The sequence below is a fragment of the Lagopus leucura genome, unplaced genomic scaffold (genome assembly GCF_019238085.1).
Source record: "Lagopus leucura isolate 7727_CA_CO unplaced genomic scaffold, USGS_WTPT01 Super-Scaffold_100159, whole genome shotgun sequence".
NCBI lineage: Eukaryota > Metazoa > Chordata > Aves > Galliformes > Phasianidae > Lagopus > Lagopus leucura.
Window position 1 is genome coordinate 33448107 of NW_024962335.1, and position 20531 is coordinate 33468637.

Genomic DNA, 20531 nt, shown 5'->3' on the forward strand with positions numbered 1-20531 from the left:
CTATTCTTGGCCTTAACGCAAAGGGAAATATTTAACTGACTGATTACAAAACTTGTTCAGAAAAATTTCTCATACCAGTGTGTCTGGTTGCATAACCTTAAAAGCATGAGATACCAACCATATTTTGTTTGATGGATCATGTAAGAAAAGTTCAAGAGTTATGAAGATGAGAAATCATTCTCAAACAAATCCTATTTTAGAGATAGGAACACAACAGATACCTCCAGGAAGTGTTCTGAAGAGCCTCTATAAGATTGGAGAAGTAATTGTGACCTTCTGCGTTCACACTCCTGGGGAGGTGAGGTACCATGTGTGATTGCAGCATGGAGCTATGGGAAGCTGAAGAACTGGAATGATGTTTGCACCTAGCTGCAAACAGGGACGAACTTCAGTTTTTCCACAAGCCCTGTGTCTTGACCTCCCTGTGACTTTTCTCTTCCATACCTTCTGGAAATCTGGCCAGGACGGTTACAAGGATCATTCTTTCAGGATGCATTTGTTAAATCTCTTGCCCTTGGGAGATGCATGCAGTCCTGTTTCAAGACAGCTCTGCTCTGAAATTACTTAGCTCATTTGAGCTTTGCTCTTTCTGTAGCTCAGGTGGCCTGTATGTCTAATAAAAAGACTTACCTAATATCTGCAGGTTGCTTTGATATTTGGGTTAAAGGTGCTGGAAAAAATGCAGGATTCATGAGAGAGGACATTTCAAAGGCATGTGTGAGAGCTGGAGAGCTAATTCTCCTTTGTGCCTTGTAGAATGTTTTCTGCAAATGTTATCAATTCACACATTACTGTAGACTAAAATGCATGGAAAAAATAACTGGGACAAAATGAGTGAGTTTGCATTTCCACAACTTCTTTGTGTTTCCTACTGTCCTGTTCTTACCAATACCAGGAAACAGTATTGCAATACATTGACTTGTAACACTAAATCTCCATGAAGCTGTCTAGCTATAAACATGGGTACCATATGCCTGTAGTAGATTAATCATTGCTGAGAGAAAGGCAGTGCATGCATTATAAGAAATGCATTGTATTCTAGATTTGGTTTTATCTGCTGATTTGACTTTCCTCCTGCATTTCGCTAGCAAGAAGGCCCCTTAAAGCCACTTAGCGCTTGTCTTTGCAGTGGTGATTCTATATTTCTTTGAGCATGAAATGGGACCTGATGTCAGTCTGCACCTTACATTCTGGGGGAAAAGGACTTCAGGTCTCCCATATGTCCTCTTGAACTTGTTTGCAGAGGCAAGCATTTGTGTGGCTATTTCAGAAGTGTTCCTCTTTTCATAAATATCTTGTTCAATAAACAAAATGAGCTTCAGTGTTTTTCAATTATCTGAGCTGTGGCTTGCAGCAGGAAATGCTGGGAAGTGGCTAGTCTTGTTGCTCATTGCTAGCATGTGCACCACAGAAGAGGCACATTTTCTGCAAGGCTGCAGAACAACATGCTCCATGCTGGAATTGGACTTCAGGGGAACATGAGGCATAGAGTCACTGTTCTGGATCATGGAAAGTCTGTAGTACAGTGGTAGAAACCCAGATTCTTAAGAGAGACTAGTGCTTCGGTGTGAGCTTCTCAGTAGATATGTGATAGCAGCACCTTATGCCAGGCTGAGCTGGACTTGGTTTGAAGTAGTGATGGGGAAAGACACTGTAGATTCTTTATGGCCTGTTTCATGAGCAGAGAGAGTTTTCTGTTTTAGCGTATTTGTTATTTAAATTATACAAATCTCTCCTTTCCTTTGCTGGCAGTGATGTTGCTAATGGTACATTGTAGGTGTGCCTTTGTCTGTCAGTCCAATTTCCTGTCCCGTAGCTGTGATAATGTTGTGGTTTCTAATGTCTTTCTGTTACTCTAATGGTAGGTTTGTCTTCTCCACTTGCCAGAGAACAGATTGAGGGTTGAGAGGTACTGTCCTTGATTGAGGTACTGTCCTGCAAACGCTCAGAAGCAAAGATAGCTCCTTTTGCTTCTGTATCTATGTGGATGTAACTCCACGCTGTTTGCACTGCCATCATTGAATGTCAGCAGCCCAATTTTGGAACATATGTTAATACATTGCCTTCTAAGAAGCGTATAATTATGACTTTATTTTTTTCATGTTTCTACGAACATGATGTGCCTATGTTTATTTACAAAGGGCATAATTTATGTTGTGAGTGAAGATCATGCTCAGAATGCAGAAGAGTTTTCCCATTAGATTGGATGAAATTTAAATCTTTAATTTTTGGCAGATATTTTCAGAAATAAACTAAATGATGACAATTATGAACCTAACACAACATTGGCAAATAGCTCTTTAACTTTACTGGACTGTCCTTCCTTAGCTGCTTTCTATATGCTGGTTTACTTAATTGGTTGCAAGTTTAACTACTTCAAAGAAAGTGCTAATAACAAGTTTAAGCAGGAATACTGAAGTACTGCATTACTCACTGGTAAATAGAGCTGTTTTTAGTGATAGAGTGGTTTTGTGCAGCAAAAGTAAAACTAATGTCTTTAAAATGCTCTAAAGTGTGTTAAATAGTTAAGAAACATGCTCAGATCTCTGTTAGCACAAGATTAAGCACTTTCAGCGGTCTCTGTAGCAGTATGCATACATGTATAATGAAATTGCTGTCGTATTTTCACCTACTTAAAACCCACTGAGGCTACCCACTTCTGTGTCACTTCTCTTTTCTCCCTCAGCAACTTTCTGAGAAACTCCTTGGAAACTTCTCGGTTCTCCTGAAAATTAAAACTGTAGTGTCAGAGGTGCTTGGTCGCTGGTATTGTTTCAGGCTCGGAGCAGGCAGGCCTCCGGCTGTGATCTGTGGCAGGCTTGATACTGCTGCTCGATGCCACAGGCCCCCATCATGCATACCTCCTTCTTTCCTGCCATTTCCCCCGACCCCTGCCTTGAATTCATACCTCTGTTCCAAAGTTCATGTTGTCTTCTCTTTCTCTCCCCTGCTTTCTTTTTAACAGCAAGAGAGAATTTCGTACACACCTCCAGCCAGCCCAGTACCAAGTTACACTTCCTCGTCACCACTACATGTCCCTGTGCCTCAAGCGATCAGGATGGAGGAAGAATCGATCAGACTGCCAGCACACCTGCGTGAGTGTCACTTCCTGGAACTGAGGAGGGTGCAGGGCAGTGTGAGGGGGGAGGATACTTTGTTTTTTTTTGTTTTTGTTTTGTTTTTTGGTTTTTTTTGCAGATGTGTGGGAAAGCACCCTGCCTTTAGAATTTTCTTTAAAGCTCTTGCTGGTTTGATTTTCAGTATGTTATTTTTAAACAACTCAGATAATTGTTTTCTTGACCCCCCCCCCCCCCCACCTTCTACCAAGGATTTGGCTTCTCTCTCTTGACAGGGAAAAATGTGGAGGTTTTATTTTGTCAGGAAGCACAATGTATCTGTCCGTGTTTTAGGATTGCTCACTGATATGCTGTGGCACAAAGTCAGTTTCACTAACTGTGGTAAGTGGAGTGCATTTTTTCAGTGGGGTTTTTTCCAGTTGTTGTGAGTCTCAGTAGTAAGTACTGGAGCTCAGGCACTCTGCTACTACTCAGAGGCAGTGATGAACAAGGAGGAAAGGGCTAATCTGTACATGGAAGAATAGTGCAAAGGAGGAAGGACACATCAATGCCTTTATGACTAAAACTGGAGCTGGGATCAAGGTGAGAGCCAGGCAATTCCTTGCTGAGATGATTTAATGTTTGAGGAATAAGAAAGGCCAAGGACTGTTGACCAAGGAGAGGTGAATTAGTGATAGGGTGGAGATGAGGAAGAATGGAATTTTCCTTTTAGAGAGGAAGCAGTTCTGATGTAAATTGAGAGATTTTAAGAAAACTTTTTATCAGGTGTCACATTCCTGGAGTACTTGAGCAATAAGAAGCAATGCGGGCCAGTGGCAAATGTAACTTGGTATGTTGCCATCTGACAAATTTATTTAGGATTTTAGAAAAGGAATGGTCTCTTGAGGTGGTTTGTTTGTTTTTTCCTTTAAAGTAAAAAAAAAAAAAAAAAAAAAAAGCTCTCATTTCTGTCCTCAGCTGTTTTCCAAGCATGCTCCTTTTCTGGATGCAAACTGTTCTCCCAGCACTTCAGTAATCCTCTACTCACACCCTTGATGGCCAGTGAGTTACAGTGCTCCAAGACTGCTCAATGCCCATGCCTCTTTCTGCACAGTCCTGGTTTTGTTGCTTGTGCATAACCCAGGTTGTACTTTTGATGGGCTGGAATGCAGGCTGGCACTACAGCTTTCTCTATGGATCTGGCTACTGCCTGAGTAGCCAGACTCCTGAGCTCCCAGAGCTTTCTTGCCTCTGCCAGTGGATGCTGGCTGGCCTGTTTCCCCAGCACTGGGAGGACTTGCTAGTAAACTTGCGGTCAATTTTGAAGCTTATGCCCAAAATGTAGAGGAAAAAAAGCCAACACTGAGCAGTTCTCTCCACTGTGGCTTTAGCCCCTGAGATTTTTTTCTTCCCCTTGTTGTGTTATTTAGTGGAATTTAATTCTGGTTTGAGAACTGCTGTCTGTCCTCTCCACAGAGGATCATGTCTGGCTTTCAAATTTTACTGCCTTCCTAACTGAGTTTAACAGATGCACAGCATAGAAAGGCAGAGACCCTTGATGCTGAAAGGGTGGGGCACTGTTTACTACCGGCTTCCTTCTTATCAGTTAGCCAGCATGCTAGGTAAAGTGTGAAGCTTAAAAGGTTTCCTTTCAGTCAAAGCTTTCTGTCCAATGTTTTGGGTGTGACTGAACCTTTTGCCTTGATTTTTTCTTTTTCAATTTTGACATTTTAAAACTTTGAGGGAAGCTTTTGCCCCATTATTATTTCCACGCCAGTCTGACCTTCTGTATTATAAAAACACCGAAGATGAATTATTAAACATTTGTCTATTCTTTGACAAAGTCAGTGTCTCAGATCATAAACAGTGTGAAGCACGTTTACATAGCCTTAGTAGTATCCTTATTAGTCTGTAGCAATATAGTATTTTTAGCTCAGTATGCAGTAATTATTGACCCAAACACTCGCATTCAGAACCACTGTTTAGAGTGTATGGATTTATAACAAGGCCAGAAAGAACCATTATGAATTTCTAGAATTATCTCTGGTGTTACTTGAGTTATAGAATTTCACTCAGTACCTCTGTGTTTTAAGTTCAGTAACTGCTTGAGCTGTAGCATTTTATAGAGAAAGATTCCGCCATGTAAATACTTAAGGGATAGGAAGGATATAAGGTTTCTTCCTAAGTTCTGTCAGTGCTTAAAATGCATAATTATCCTCCTTATTTGCTGTTCTTTTTTTTTTTAAGTGCCCTATTTATAGTTTGAATTAGTTGAGCTCAGTTTCAAACTACTGGATCTCATCATCGCCTTTCCTGCTAAATATTGCCGAAAGACTGAAGTGACTGAACTGGCTAGGATGAGAGGTTCTTTATCTTCCCGTACAGTTTGTGAATTACAGATTATGTTTGTATGATCTCCTGCAAACTGTTTTCCACCTAAGTCATCCTTTTTAAGGTGAAGACTTCAGATTTCAAGATCATATTCCAGAAGCAGTCTTCCTCATGCCAGCTATAGAAATAGCTTAGTACATTCTGGATCTTGAGTCATGAGGTTCAAGGGCTATGGGATTTTGCAGTTCCTGCATGTACCCTTCTCACTTTTTAGAGATATCTGAGACAAGTTTTGGTCACAAATCTGAACTTTTATAAAATGGCAAGTGTCTGAGTTGTATTTCAGGCTGTGCTACTTTGTGTGCAGATTGAATCTATATCCACAAAGCCTGAGTGTTTTTTAAATCTGAGACTTTGTTAGTTTGCAGCTTTTGTTTTGTTTTTATTGATGAGGTAAAGCGTAACTTCCCTGAAGCATCAATCCAGTGCAACAGCAAGATATGATGTTTCCAGCCGTGCACAGAACTGGTAGCTAAGTGGGTCTCTGTTTACTCTCTGTCCCATGACATTCTGGTATTACCAAAGCAAAGGCAAATTTCACTCCTGGACTGTACGTTATCCTTTCTGCCAACTTGCAAGTTCAAGAACCATGCTACAGATACCACTGAAAGCAGCAGTTGGCCCAGGCATTGATTTTGCTCCAGTGGCAATGCAGTAGGAGAAAGGAGAACAAGACAGAAGCGTTTTAAATAGAACATGAATTACACTTGGTGGATTCAGATAGTATTTTATGCCTTCCTTATTAGAAATTTTGTTGTTTCTTACGTTTAAGTGCACCCAATATTATCTGGACCCAATAAGTAGAGAAATTACCTTTGCAATAGATTATTCCTCAGTGTTTGGTGAGCAAATGATTCTTAGCTATGCTGAGATATTTGATCCAGAGACTGAAGAAAGGAGAAATGCAAAAGTTGAGAAGAGTGGAATGCCGATCCCTCGGTGCTACAAGCATACAGAGTATTCTTTCTTTACGTTGGTCAACACATATAGAAATTTGTAGAGAAACAACCTTTTCCAGGATTGACACGAAGACACTTTTCCCATTTTCACTCATTCTTCCCTGTTTTAGTTAGCTGTTTTCTTGCCAGCCTGGTGTATTCCTGTAGTATAGAACTACAATGTAATCATTCTTAACACTGAAGCTTTGGGATAGTGAGAATGATTTCTGGATAGTACACAATTTTATCTGATATTATACTTCTCTGTAAGTGACTTTTGACCCATGCATATAAACGTGCTCATTTGCTTAATATCTACTTTTTTATCTATCAAGTATGCATTGGGCGTGCTGTAAATTAACTATCAGTACAAAGCTAGAGAATGTGTTTGAGGTATGTAGTCAGAAAGTGCAATGATCTCCAGTTTGCACTGTGTCCCCGGTTTATATGCATGGTGGCTTTGCAGCATGCTTGATCTCTACCAGACTACACTAAGATCAGATAGAGAGAGTGTTTGGACAGTGGAGTGGTTTAGAAAGGACTCCAGAGAAGCAATTTCAGTTCTCTCACAAGGCTCTGCCCTTGGTGTCTATTGTGACCTTGGATGTCTTAATTTTGTTTCCCTACTCTAAAATGAAAAAATTGTGAGTGCATAATTTTTTTTAATTGTAAATACTAATAAAATTATAATAGAGAATGCTGTGAAAAATTGAAGCTATTGCACTATTTGCATTCCCCTTATCTCTGAGGAAGCTTAATCCATATTACCATGGAGGGAAAGTTCTTTCTTCTTCTTTTCTTAAAAACAACTTATTTTTGTCCGATTCAATGACATTAGTTATTTATTTTATGCTCTGGCCAATAGCTTGTGGTTAAAAAAAAAAAAAATGAAACACCTGTTGGATCTGAAAAGAAGGTACTCCATGTAAGATATGGATATGTCTACTAATATGTGCTGAATCAGTGAATATACAGTTTTTCCCTTTTTTGTAGTACACAGAAAGAAAATAAGGTGTTTTGCTTCTATAACAGCAACTGTAATTACATGCTTACATGCTTAATGTAATTGCATTACATGCTGTAAGCATGTAATTCATGATTTCTTTTGTTCTCTCTGAACATAAAACTTCTTCAAGAAAAGACACAGAAACGTCAGTGCTGAAAAAGGACTTGTTGCATGCTCTAATCTGTGCCCTTGCCTGTAAAGCAGCATTCCCCTGTGCACATATCTGTCAGTTTGCACAGTCTGATTTTTATCTCTAAAGGGCATCTTCCCTTGGGAGCACATATGTGTTTGTTTAGGGCGATGGACATTATCTCATGGGCAAAGATTTCACAGTGTTCTCTATTGATACATTTGAACGTTTCTTCCTCTGAACTAATTATTCACTTCTTTTTTCTTTGCTGTTGGCATCCTTCATGTGCCTGCAGCCCATTGTCATAGCAAGGCACGTTGCACATACTTTTCTGTACACACAAACCAATTATTCTTGGCAGCAACTGGCTTTTCTTGTTCTTGCTTTTCTCTGAACCCCCAACTGCCTGCACTAACATTCAGAGTAAAAAATACCAGATACCATGATACATACATCATTTTGTGTGGTTGTTTTCTTGACTGCTCTCACTTTTGGCTGAGTGGTGGTGAAGAAAGATGGGGACCTGTTTGTAAGGTTGAGTATTCCTTGTTTCAAATATAAAATTGGGTTCTGGTCTTTGGTTTTCCAGTCTGGTGTACATTCTAGGCTACAGATGATTTTGATGAACTTCAGTGCATACAGGTCTGGTCATATTCTGCTAGTCTGATCGCTTTTTTTTAATCTTAATGTATTTGTGTTCCTTTCAATTGCTGTCTGTTCCACTGCCTTTGTTAAGGAGGACTGGAAGGAAATTTGCTTAGTTTTCTGCAATGATTGTGTTAACGGCTTACCTTTTTAACGACTGCTTTGTAGGAATCTTTCTGCATGCTTTTTATACTGGTATTTTATACTCTTCAGTGGAAAGCAGTGTAGTGCCTCTGTATTGGTTCTCCATCTTTGTGATCTATACCACATTCTACAAACAGGCCCTCTGTGTAACCCTTAATACTGGACATGAGTAGAAGGGCAGGCCAAGAAGGGCTCTCAGTTGGGAGGTTCTGTAAATTAAGGCATTAATCAGACACCAAAGTAAACTTACTGTTTCTTTCTCATGATCAGACATCGTTGCTTGTATGCATTATTTGTGTTTTAAGGGCACCAGTTTTCTTTTTTGTAAAGGAATACAGGAAACGATTAAGAGGGAGGAAACAACAACATTGTCATCATTGCCAAGGATCCATTTTTTCTGCATAGTGTCTATTAATTGTTACTCCTTTTATTAATCCTTTGGCACCTGTTAATTATTCAACAATTTTGGCTAGCAGCTGGAAAAGCCACTTTGAAGTGTTAGACATATTATTTAGTTACTAGAATATTCAGTGCATTGAACTGGAAGTATGTAGTGAGACAGGAAAAAAAAAACCCTTCACCCTGAGCCACATTTAGAGTAGCAAGCAATAAAAATATTTACTTTGGAGGGATCAGTGGGGAACAAAACTGACTGACGCACATGCAGGAAAAGTAAAATAAAAGCTGCATAAGACAACGGGACTGTGAGAGGTGGCCAGAATGTCAAATTATTGACTATGAGACTGATCTGCTGAAATGAATACTTAGATTCCCACTGATTTTAACGGGATCTGAACTGTTCTCTTTCTCAGATAATTGGCTTCTTCCTCATCCTTCTTTTGCTCTTCTATGACAATATGGTCACTTAAACCTAATTCCTCCCTCTTACTGTCTTTCATATGCTTGTCTTTCCCATTAATCTCCTTTTTATGCTATATTTTTTCTCTCTGTGTGTAGCTTGTTCTTTCCTAAGCAATCCAAATCCACTTAAGAAAAAAAAAAGCCTGAACATTTGCACTATTCTGCAACTATTCACTACCACCTTGATTGTTTGTTTGCAGTTCTTAATCTTCTTGCTGTTGTATCTCCTTCCACCATAGGCTTTTCTTGCACATTTACACTGTGAGCTACTGAGAGCAGTGCCCAAGCATTTAGTAATGATTTATGGTTGTGAATTACATACATGTTATAATGAAAAGTGTGAATAGTAGATATGTCGTTTATACTTACCTTTACCTAAATGTTCATTTTCTACCATGGCTTATCTGAATTTAACTCATCTACAGATTTTCATTGCATTTCTAACAGCTGATATGGGGGAGGAAGGGAGACCAGTCAGTATTTTTGCTTCAGACCTTGCCTCTAAAACAGAGGACGTATTCTAAAGCTTAGCTTTAGATGGAATTTATCAATACAGCCAGCCAGTGACCTCTTGAGTGTGCTACAAAGCACATCCTGCTCCTTAGTGTTCTGTGCTGTTAGTTTCCAGTCTGCTTTGAGGAATCATATGCTCAGTCAATTTGGATAGGTTGGAAGCCCAGTCTCAGATTCACTCTTGAACCATGTCTGGACGTAGTATAGATGCAGCTATTCTATTCAGAAGAATGTGATGTGGCACTGGGGGACTAAAACCTTATTACTGGTCCAGCTGTGAAAATGGTAGCCTTTGCACCATGAAAATCCTTATTTACGCTTTTCCGACATCATCTTTGTTTATCTCCTGGAGGGAACTGAGCCCTTTGTCACAAGGTGTACATCAAGGCGACTCGGGGTCCTTTTTGTTCTGTCACCCTGATGTAATCAGCTGTTGAGCTGAACTTTAAATCGATTTGTTCTTTACTGCAGCCTCATTACTGGGGCAGAGGCACCCAGATCAGATGTGAAAAATGTTGTGAAGAGCCAGTGCCACGAACTGATTCCTGCGTCTTGAGAGAGTGTTTTGGACCCAAGCACTTTTTTATTTATACTTGCATATATAAATATATTTTTATATATACACAAATATTTTATTTTCGTGTGTGTACATATACATACACAAGCTGAGTTAGTGCAGCAGTTTCCTGCACTGACAACTCCAGTGGAAGTGTGTGGATGAATGAAATCCTTCCTGTCCTGGTGGGAACTTGTAAAGCAGCTGTGAGGTGGGAATCTGAGACCTCTGCTTGGGGGCATGGAGAGCTCATCATTTGAGGGTCTCAGTGGTACTCAGCCAATCTCTTACACTCCTGGAAAGCTTCACTTATGGGTTTTAAGTATTCAGAACACAGATTCACCTCTGTTCAGTGGGGAAAGGGAGCAGTGTCACTTTAATGTGGGATTCAAGCTGGTCCCTTGTGGAATTCCCCTGGAAAATGTGGGGAGGAAAAAGAAGCAAAAGCAGCAGGACATTTATGGCATTGCTGGATTTGAAGCATTTTTAGCTTTGTCTTAAAGGGATGCTGTCAGAATCAGTGACTCTAAAATTAGATTGTGTTTCTCTTTCCATCCCAAATGCATCAACTTTTTTTTTTTTAATCATTTGTATTTTGTTACAAATCTTATATGTTAATTTTTTAAAATCAAATTAATGTAAAGAGCCCAGTACTCTTAATAACCACACAGTTAAAGAAAGCACAGAAGAGAGACTCTGCTAAGCCTTGATTAAGAACTCTGCAATAACATGCGGTGAGTGCCTTGCAACAGAACACAGAAGTGATAGAAAACCCTGCAGAACCAACATAGCATGTGTGCTGCATCCACTCCTTTAGTAAAAACCAGAGCTGAGCCTCTGAACATTGGAAGAAAGAACACCTGTCCAGCACTTAGAGGGATTACCAGGATGTGGTATACCAGGATTTGGAATACTGCATCCAGATGTGGAGTCCTCATTACAGGAGAGACAGAGACCTGTTGGAGCACGGCCAGAGGAGGGCCAAAAAAAATGATCCAAGAAATGGAACACCTCTCCTGTGAGGACAGGCTGAGAGAGCTGGGGCTGTTCAGTCTGGAGAAGAGTGACCTGAAGCGGCCTTTTGATATCTGAAGGAGAGCTACAGGAAAGAAGGGGACAGACTCTAGCAGGGTTTGTGATAGAACAAAGGGAAATGGCTTCTAGCTTAAAGTAGGTAGATTTAGATTAGATAGAAGGAAAAGGTCTTAAAGAGTGATGGTGGTGAGGCACTGGTACAGGTTTCCCAGAGATGTGGCTGATGTCCCATTCCTGGAGACTTTCAGGGTGAGGCTGGATCAGGCCCTGGGCAACCTGATCTGGCTGTGCATGTCCCTGTTCTTTGCAGAGGAGATGGACTAGACGACCTTCCAACTGTAGGTTTCTGTAGGTTCAACTGTAGGTTCCTTCCAACTGTAAGGATTCAATGATTCTATGATAAGTGAGGAGAAACCGACTGCAGTTTCAAGATACTAGAGGCTAATGTAATGGAGGCCACATGCATACCCACTCACCCTAATACCAGTTGTTTGACATCCCTTTTATTGATCTGTATTTCCTTGTACACTACTTGCCCCTGTGCTGGTACTCCTGATACAAGCACAGCCAGATTAAACAGGCTTTTGTGCCAGATTTATAGCTCCTCATTTTATTGCTGGAGCAGAAGGACTCAGTGATGATTTGTAAGTTCGGAGAAGACATTTTTGTTGAAGTGGTTCCATCCAGGTATGGTGGCTGCAACGCCTTAATTAGGAGTTTCATCTTAAAAAAGTTCCCATCGGTATTTGGAAAGGTGGAAGCTGTTCCTCTTCTGTGAATTCTTATGCAATATCTGTCTTGTATGGGATGAATGTGTATGAATATGTTCACTGTTCACATCTAGTGTAAACTCCTGTTAATATAACAGTGAACTTTGCTCAGTATATTTGTGTTGTTTATATATTTAATAGGAATACAATTGATGATGTTGGGAGTTAATGAACAGTCACTTCTGGTGGGCTTTCTACAATTAAAAAACTGGGATACTTACTCAGCTCCAAATCCTTGTTTATGGATCTTTGTATGTAAAAATCATACCCTAGAAATAGCCATGAGCAGCCTGCTTTGTTTACTGCATACTGTGTGGTTTTGATCTCTGTATTTCTATATCCTGCTGTAAAAAAAAAAAAAAAAAAAAAAAAAAAGCGTGCATTCTGCACTGGCAGAGTAACTCTACAGCAATTGTACAAAGCAAAAAATGAAACTGTTAAATTAAGCTGCAACAAGTTAAAATGGAATGAACGTTTTCAATGATTAACCAACACATCCTTCCTGCCATCAGAGGCATGATGTGGGGTGTTCAGTGGAGTGACAGGATAAGGGACTCCTTCTGTGGCAAAGTGATGGGTGTTGATTTGGAAGCAGGGCATGTCTTCCTATTTGAAAGTTTACTGAGCGGATCCTTTAGCTGCAGATATTTGCAAGTCTCACAGTTACTTACTTACAGCCCTGTATTTTATGTGCTGCAAGAAACTGAGCTTGTCTTCCAAAGGCAAACACACATTTCCTGTGTGGCCTTTGTCTTCTCTTAGTGCTGTGACATGCAGAGAGGATCATACCCCAAAATGGACTTTTGGCTTCATGTGTTGAAAAGGAGAGCAACGGTTTCATTGGGTTTTGGACTGTGCACCATTGGGTATGCCCTGGAGTGAAAGTAGATAGACTGAGATGGGGGACAAGATGTCAGAGAGACTGAGACTATTCCGCATACAGGGAAGATGAAATAAACCTGGTGTGAACATACCAGTTGTAGTCAGTATCATGAGAGCCAGCTTTTTGGCAGAGTAGTAAATTTTGCTAATGCTTTCTGTTTGAGTACAAGTTCTAGGAACTTGCATGTTTCAGAAGAAAGTAATGTAATGCTGGTAATGAAATTGCACTGTTACAGTATCCTGCAGAAAAGGCTTGCTTTCTTAGCTTAATAATTATGTTCTCAGCATTATTTTATGTTTCCCTCAGGTATCTTAAAGCTTCTTCTTTGCAGAACAGAACTCCCAAAGGGAGAGGGACCTGGTCAAAGCATTGACTTATTATTTTGAACCCACCAGCGGGGAAAAAAAAGAAAGAGTATTTTTGAAGGAAAATTTCCTTTTTGGGTTTTTGCATCTCTGAAAGAATTTCCGATGTAGGCAGACAGTAATTCCCAGCTACATGTTTCCTGATAAGGAAAGAACTCCAATAAATGCAGCTATAAATAGCTACCTTTTTATTTTTTGAAACGTGGAGAGGCTTGTTTAGCCTTTCTTTCAAACTGCTGAAAGAAAGGGTCAGTATGAGATTGGAGTCCTATGTTTGGCACCCACTAGCTCTTCAGATCCACAGATTAATATTTTAATCTGTATTTATATAACGAATTACTTTACATAAAGTTGAGGTGTCTGCTTATTTCTACTTGTCTCTCTCATGCTGCTGTAAAAGAAAAAAAGCCTTACTTGTTATATGGTAAGCAAAAATTGCAATTGCCTTCCTTTTTTAGAACAAAAATATTACCTGCTTTAAGCAGAATTCAGTGTTTTTGCTATGTGCCTGCATTTTAGTGATTCTTTTCCTATGTTTAGTTTACTGAAGTGCTTTGTCATGTCAGAGTAAGCATCATCTGTATCTATAGTTTTTTTAAACTATTTTAACATTTTTTTATTTTAACATTAACTATGCATGTGCTGTAGGAAATTAATAGCCATAAATTCCCCTTTTTCTAAAAGCAACTTGTTGGGACAATTTTGTATTGCTAGTAGTGAGTGTATAAACCTTCCAAATTTTCTGTATTTTCTACCCCATTTTAATGGTTGTTTCTCATGTATTTTTAATGTTACGGCTTCAGTTTTGGACTCCAACTAAGTTTTTCCTTTGCTAGTCCTGTTTTTCTTTGCTCTTTTAAGTAGTTCTTTTAGCAATCTCAAACACACAGTATCTTCAGAAAGTGAATAATTGTTTACATACACATAAATTTATAGAGATGAGTAAATCTGGTGCAAACTTCTTTACAGATTTCAGGCTGGTATCCATGATTCATATTGTAATTGAAAGTGTGTGTGTCCACCAGCATGACTGTTTTGTTGAGGAAGAGTCCACGCCATAAACCACCCTGATCAGCAGGCAAACCTCACTTTTGTTTTCCATAAACCATCCTTGTGTCTGCCCGCAGGCTAGAGTGTCTTGTGTGGCTGCTAAAGGGTGGCATCTCCACAGGCAGCTCTGGTGCCAGTGAGAGATCCTCTCTTCTCCCTGGTTTCTGCCTCATCTTTGTTCTCAGATTTCCCTGAGGGAGCACAGGTCGCTCCATGGTTGAAGCTCCTGCAGTGAGTTTGACTTCTTTGCCACCGGCAGTTAGCTGAGAGTTGTAGCCCAGCATGGCAGAAGCTGGATTGAACAACTTTCCTTTCTCTCCTCCCACTCCTCTCTCCTTCCAGCAATTTCGCAGACTCTTATGGCTTGCAGCCAAATCCTACCCACAAGGGCACTCAGCTGCCACAGGCCCCTTCTCTTGGCCTGCTGGCTGCATTCAGGACTGGCATGGAGCCCAATAGATTGCACAAGGCTGCAGCTGGTGGAAGATCCCCTTGCCCCTGCCATGCATTGCTAGTTGAGGTGCCACGGCAGATCTCAGTACTCACTCTTTGTAAGCGGGCTGCACAACCCTCAGCACGTTGCTTGTAGTCCAGTCTCCTTTGAGAGCACCTGAAGCACCTTGACCTTCTCCCTCCTGTGCTCTGGGCCAGCACAGAAGAGGTTGATCTGTGTGTGCAGGTCTTGCTACGCCTCCTTGACAGTGGAACATGTACAATTAATATGATATTAATTAATTATAGGGAGAAGTTGCTCCTGGCAAAAGAACCAAAGCTACCAGCTTATAAAGTGAATGCTTTGATGCTGAGCTTTAAAGAACATTTCCATCAACTCAAGCCAGCAGAGAGGTGCTGTGATATTTAAACTCTCCCTCCTTACAGGATCCAGAGCTTAAAATCCTGCCACGCTGGGCACTAATAACAGTAATAATAATGCTAAAGGAGAGCTCATGAAACACAGTTATGGATCTGCCCACCTGAGTGAAATTGCACAAGTCCTAGATGAAAACTTGGGTACTGAACCAGAAATTGTATCTTGATGTTAGTAGATACGAAAAAAAGAGCAAACTTCTGGACTCACTGAAGTCGTTAGTTGTCTCACCACCTTAGCAGCTGACATAGTTTTATCCAGAACGTATTTGTGGAAGTAAATGGTTTGTGCTGAGCTTCTGCCTATTTGACCAGTGACTGGGGAAAGAGAGAGGAAGGAATGATTGTGCCTCTTTGGTCTTATGCAATACTGAGAATTTCTCCCTTTCCACTTCCTCCTTCTTGGTAGTGCAGAAGGAAGTAGCCCTGGCCCCTGTTGGTCCACAAACCAGTTATTCATTTCAGTTCTGCCGCATGAGTGTGTCCTTGTGCATTTCCTAGTGGGGGAAATCTCCCTTTATGTATCTAAGTTCCTCCTTCCTATTTTCTCTTCCGTTCTGATTTCTTCCAAACAATCTGTCTCCTTCAGTTTTTAACCTTTCACTTCCTCTCTGAGCATTAGTGAAGATATTTTGTCAAAAAACACGCTCTGTACACAGACACTTCTTTGTTCCACTTTTTTTTTTTTTTATTCTGTGTCATACTTCTTTGTATCTCGCTTCCTTGGAAACTTCCTCAAGGCTTATTTTTTTGTTTGTTTGTTTTTTGCTTTTACTGCTCTTTGAATTCTAAAAGGTAGTGGTGACAAATATCCTTTTTAAATAGATCAGACTTGTTTCATCACTACTCTACAATTTGCCTTGTTGTTTTCTCTTGCTGAAAGTGAGTGTAGCCAAATCACAGGATTAATTCCATACTTCCACTTTGTATTGTTCTCAGGGATGGAACACACCATGTAGGTTAGCAGTGAGTAGGTCACACACAGTACTTCAAAGTTTGCTTCAGGATCAGAGTTTTGGAACTCAGCTAAATACAAATAAGAGGCACTCCATGTCTATAGGAGCTGGAGCATTTGCAGTACTCATCCAATTTTTATACCCTCTTTCAATTTTAAAATCAGAGTAAAACACAAGCAGACAGTCTGGAAGTGACAGCAAAGGTGTCAGGGCAGACCCAAAGCAACTGAGCTGCTAAAGGAGTCAGTGCTTGGCCAGTGTTGGACTCCTGCCGCGGCATTATCAACATGTACAGTAATGATGTCTGAACCTCAGAAAGTTTGGCATTTGATTCAGTTTGTAAGAAAACCCGGAGATAAATTCAGATATCTCTCCAGTTGTTTGAATATGTAGTGTTCTGGTGAGTCCTTCATAACTGTGATTTTCTTGTGAGGACCCCAATAGTCCAAAGTGACCACGATGCCCACCCCAGGGCCTTTCAGGTCCTCCTCCATTATCTACAGTGAGTATGTGTATACAAAAAGCTTGAACTCTGAAAAGGGTTAACAGTCAAAATTCATTTCAAAACTAACAAGTCTCTTTATTTTTATTTTCAATCTGACAAGGTGTCTCTTTGTACATGTTTGAAATATTTAGATAGTACAGAGAAGATGCTAGCTCAGGAACTTAGATTTTATGCACGGAGACTCTGTTACTATTCCTTTTTCACTTAAAGCTGATTGCCACTTAAAGGATGTTGCAGCCACTTCATTTAGGTAAAGTTATAAAAGTATGAAAAAGATAGTAGACTCTTGTGCTTGCATTGTCCGCATTAGGCTTACAGTCTTCCCCAAACCTAGGGTATGAGAAGCAGATGGTGGAGAGTCAGCCAGAGTTTGACATTAAGGGCTCAAGTCTGGACTGGTCTTTCCATCTTTTTTTACTGGATTGAGTATGTAGAGCTGGCAGTACTGTAATGGTTTGAAATCTCTAATTCAGATTATAGTTGTAAGCGGGACTCAGTCACATGCATGTAGTGCTTTCTGACTGAATGTATTCCATCAGCCATTTCCTAAAGGCTAACATGAAGACAAATCCACAAACAGTCTTGGCACCACTGGGTTAATCAGAGTGAGTAAAGGTAGCTCACACTGTTATTTTTGAAAATACTAGGCCCACATTCTAAGCATTTTTAAAACAACATTTATGAGTTCAGTGTGACATCAACAATATAAAGGCTTTAAAAATACAGTTAAAATGGTACAACCAGCTTTAAATTTCACGTGTACTTTATATAATTCGAGTCTCAGGCGAGCTGCACTTTAATAGATTCTGACAGCTGGAAGAGCAGGGACATCATCTCTCTCTGTATTAATAAAACGTCTAGTCTGTTCTACCTCTCTAATTTATGGTCATCTACTTAACTGACTTTGTTTAAACATTTTGCACCAAAATTGTTAGGTAACTGAAGTTCTAATACAGGCTTTCTGAGTCTCGTGAACTTCTAAAGAGCTTTTTTTAATACCTTGTGTTTGTTCAAACTCAGTCCCACTCAGCATGTGGTGGTTTTATCCACACTATCATTTTTAATATGATAAGGAAGCTAACTAGAACACACTGCCTTCCCAGTTTTCTCTTTCCAGAAGACTAGAGACAGGGGATAGGATTCTGTACTTTGAGGACAAGATAGTTTTCTAAGTGAACGAGTTGGCTGGGAGAATGTTGCCGTGTAGCTGTGAAATCATAGTTGCTGTAAAGAAGGTGAAGCAGGAATGATTATTTGGAGTTTCTCCCAAAACAACAAATCCAGAGAACTGAGATATTGGGCAGCATATCTAAAAGAAACATGAATGAGGGTGCATCACTATAAGGAGGAAATCATTGCAAGAAGATATGAGGGGACTAGAAGTGTAAATGCATCTGAAAGGAACAGGATAAACCTGTGGAGGTGCAGTTCATTAGGTCAGTGTGGAAACAGTGGTCTGAATGCAACCATGGCTGTTAAGGTCCTTGAACCACAGAATGGCAGAGACTGATAGGCAATATATTATAAATTAGATTAATTAATGCTTCCTTATTCTGTATACTTTTTGCTTGTGCAGCAACTCCAAAAGACATTTGGCCAGATAGGTCAACAATCTTTTCTAGTCTGGCAGTTTTTAAATTTCACCCTGTCTCATAACCACCTCCAGTGACTTGATGGTAGCGTGGATGCCATCCAAGCAGATAAATATTCAGCCGGCATCTGCTGTGCCAAAGGTCTCTTCTAGGTGATAACTAACTCATCAGCTAGAAGCTGCGGATAAAAGTTCAGTGGGGGGGATTTGCCTTTAAGCAATTCTGACAAAAGTTTCTTTACACGACAGCTGACTGAATCACTGAATGTAATGCCAAGGGCAGCGATAGAAAAAAAGTCATGTAAATTAGCTGGCGAGGGAACAGGGCAAAGCTAACTGGTGATGGGGGGGGAATGGGAGAGGAGGGCAGGCAGCCACCTGCTGGAACTTCAGGCTCAAGGACCGCATCTCTCTTCAAGTGCTGGAAAAACAAATTTTAAATACAGATGGAAGGGGAAAGGCTGAGAATCTCTCTATGTAGCATATAGTCCTCCAATGGACTGAAATCATCCCTAGGCAGTTCTGTCATCTCTTGTTCTCCCACATACCCTCAGAGGTATGCTTTTATTTACTTGTTGTCACCCAGACCGAGACCCAGCTCAGTCTTTGCCCGTTATTTGGCCCTGTCTCATTCACATAGTGTGTAATGTGAATTTCAGTTCTGCTTCCTCTCTTGCCCCAAACAGTGTGGGTTTCTGGGTGCAGTCATTTTTAAAAAGATGTTATTCAGTAATTACTTATGATTTGAAGTGATAAATTGAAAACTTACTGGAAGTCTGGCAGTGCTTCTGATCTATGTCCCCATTGCTAAGGTGCTTCATAAAATACCGTATGTTGTTATTCACTCTAGCTTGGATATTCTTGGCTCTCTCCCACTTAATGATTCACAAGATGTCTGTGAGATTCATTTTTGTAAATGCGGTTTCCCCCCCTTTTCTCCACATATTCTCCCCTCCCTTCCCTTTTGCTTACAAATCATCAATGCAAAAGGTCATTGAATTAAAAACAGAGTATATGTAAGGGCCAGAGTACAGTCTGTGGGGTTCTGTCAGAAATGCTCCACGATGCAGCTCAAATTGTCCCCGTGATTTTCAAGTTGGGGATTTGGAGTAGTTGGGGATTTTTTTCTACAGCTCACCCTTCTCTTCTCCAGCTATTTTTCACCAGTCTTAGCTATGCGTGTTCCTATCACGTGCCTCTCTTGATTAGAGACTTCTTCACTAGTAAAAAGCTTGGAAACTTGTCTCTTCCGAGTGCTCCTGGTTGCCTTTGGGGAGGGGGAAGCAGAAGAACAATCGAGTGCAGCAGAGTCAGTGCACACCAGCACAAGAGCAGAGCTGCTGATCCCGGCATGCTGGCTGCAGCAAGAAGCCAGGGGTGCTTGCGGGGCTTGCATGCAAGAGCCTCTTCAAACAGCTCTGCTCAAAGGCATGAGCTGGGCTCACTTCTGAGGGAAATTTCCTTTTTGGGGAAGTTGCTGCAAAGGAATTTCCTGTGTGGGCAGACAGAGCTTCCTGACTTGAAGGCTTCTTGGAAGGGAAACTGTTTCATAATGAAATGATAAATTAAAGACATACCAGCCTGGTTCACTTCAAAACAGCTATTGAGGGAGCTCAGGCAGTACACCATTATACTCCCTCGCAAAATGAAAATAAATTGCATCCTGACAGGATTCTCTGTAGTGCAGCATATCCTTCCCCCCAGCCTTCCTCCCTGTAAGTCTCACTTTCGTCCACTCCCTCCCCCTTCTTCTCTCCCCTGCTACTTGCTGTTGTTTCATACGGCCCCCACCAACCACCGAGGCAGATGAATGTGATGCTGAAGGTGGTTTATTCAGTGGAGGAGCTACTCTGCTCCTTCTCCCATGGAGCAGCAGCTCTGATTTGAGTCCTGCTGCACTATCCTGCTGCACTGTCTGGTGTTACCAGGACTCCAGATGTAGGACCTATAAACTGCAAGTGGCTGCCATGAGTACTGGGTGCCATGGCTGTGGTTGTGATTGTGGTAAGGAGAAATTAGGGGTACTGACAGTTTAAATCAGTCCCTATAATAAGGATCAGCTTGGCATGGTCATGCAAATTGTTGAGAGGAGGAGTTGCAGATATGTGCTTCCTGTTAAACTAGAGGAAAAAAAAGGACCTTTGTTCTATCCCAGCTAAGACACAATGGAGGGAGGGCATCCCCAGAGAGCTCAGCCTGTTGTAGCAGTTTTCAGTAGGCAAAAACTGGCTTGTGTTTTTTCCCTGTTTTGTACCATGCCAGTCAGTGG

General features: G+C 40.7%; 1 protein-coding gene across 3 annotated transcripts in view; it reads left to right on the forward strand.

Annotated features, from left to right (window-relative positions):
- ETV6 (ETS variant transcription factor 6) overlaps positions 1-20531 on the forward strand; it is a 131456-nt gene that overhangs the window by 40364 nt on the left and 70561 nt on the right. For 2 of the 3 annotated variants that reach the window (XM_042889960.1, XM_042889959.1), the window contains exon 2: positions 2966-3095. In XM_042889960.1, the coding sequence (XP_042745894.1) occupies positions 2966-3095 (130 nt within the window). Of the gene's footprint in view, positions 1-2965; positions 3096-3396; positions 3459-20531 lie in introns of those variants that run through there. The other variant, XM_042889961.1, reaches the window with a different exon arrangement.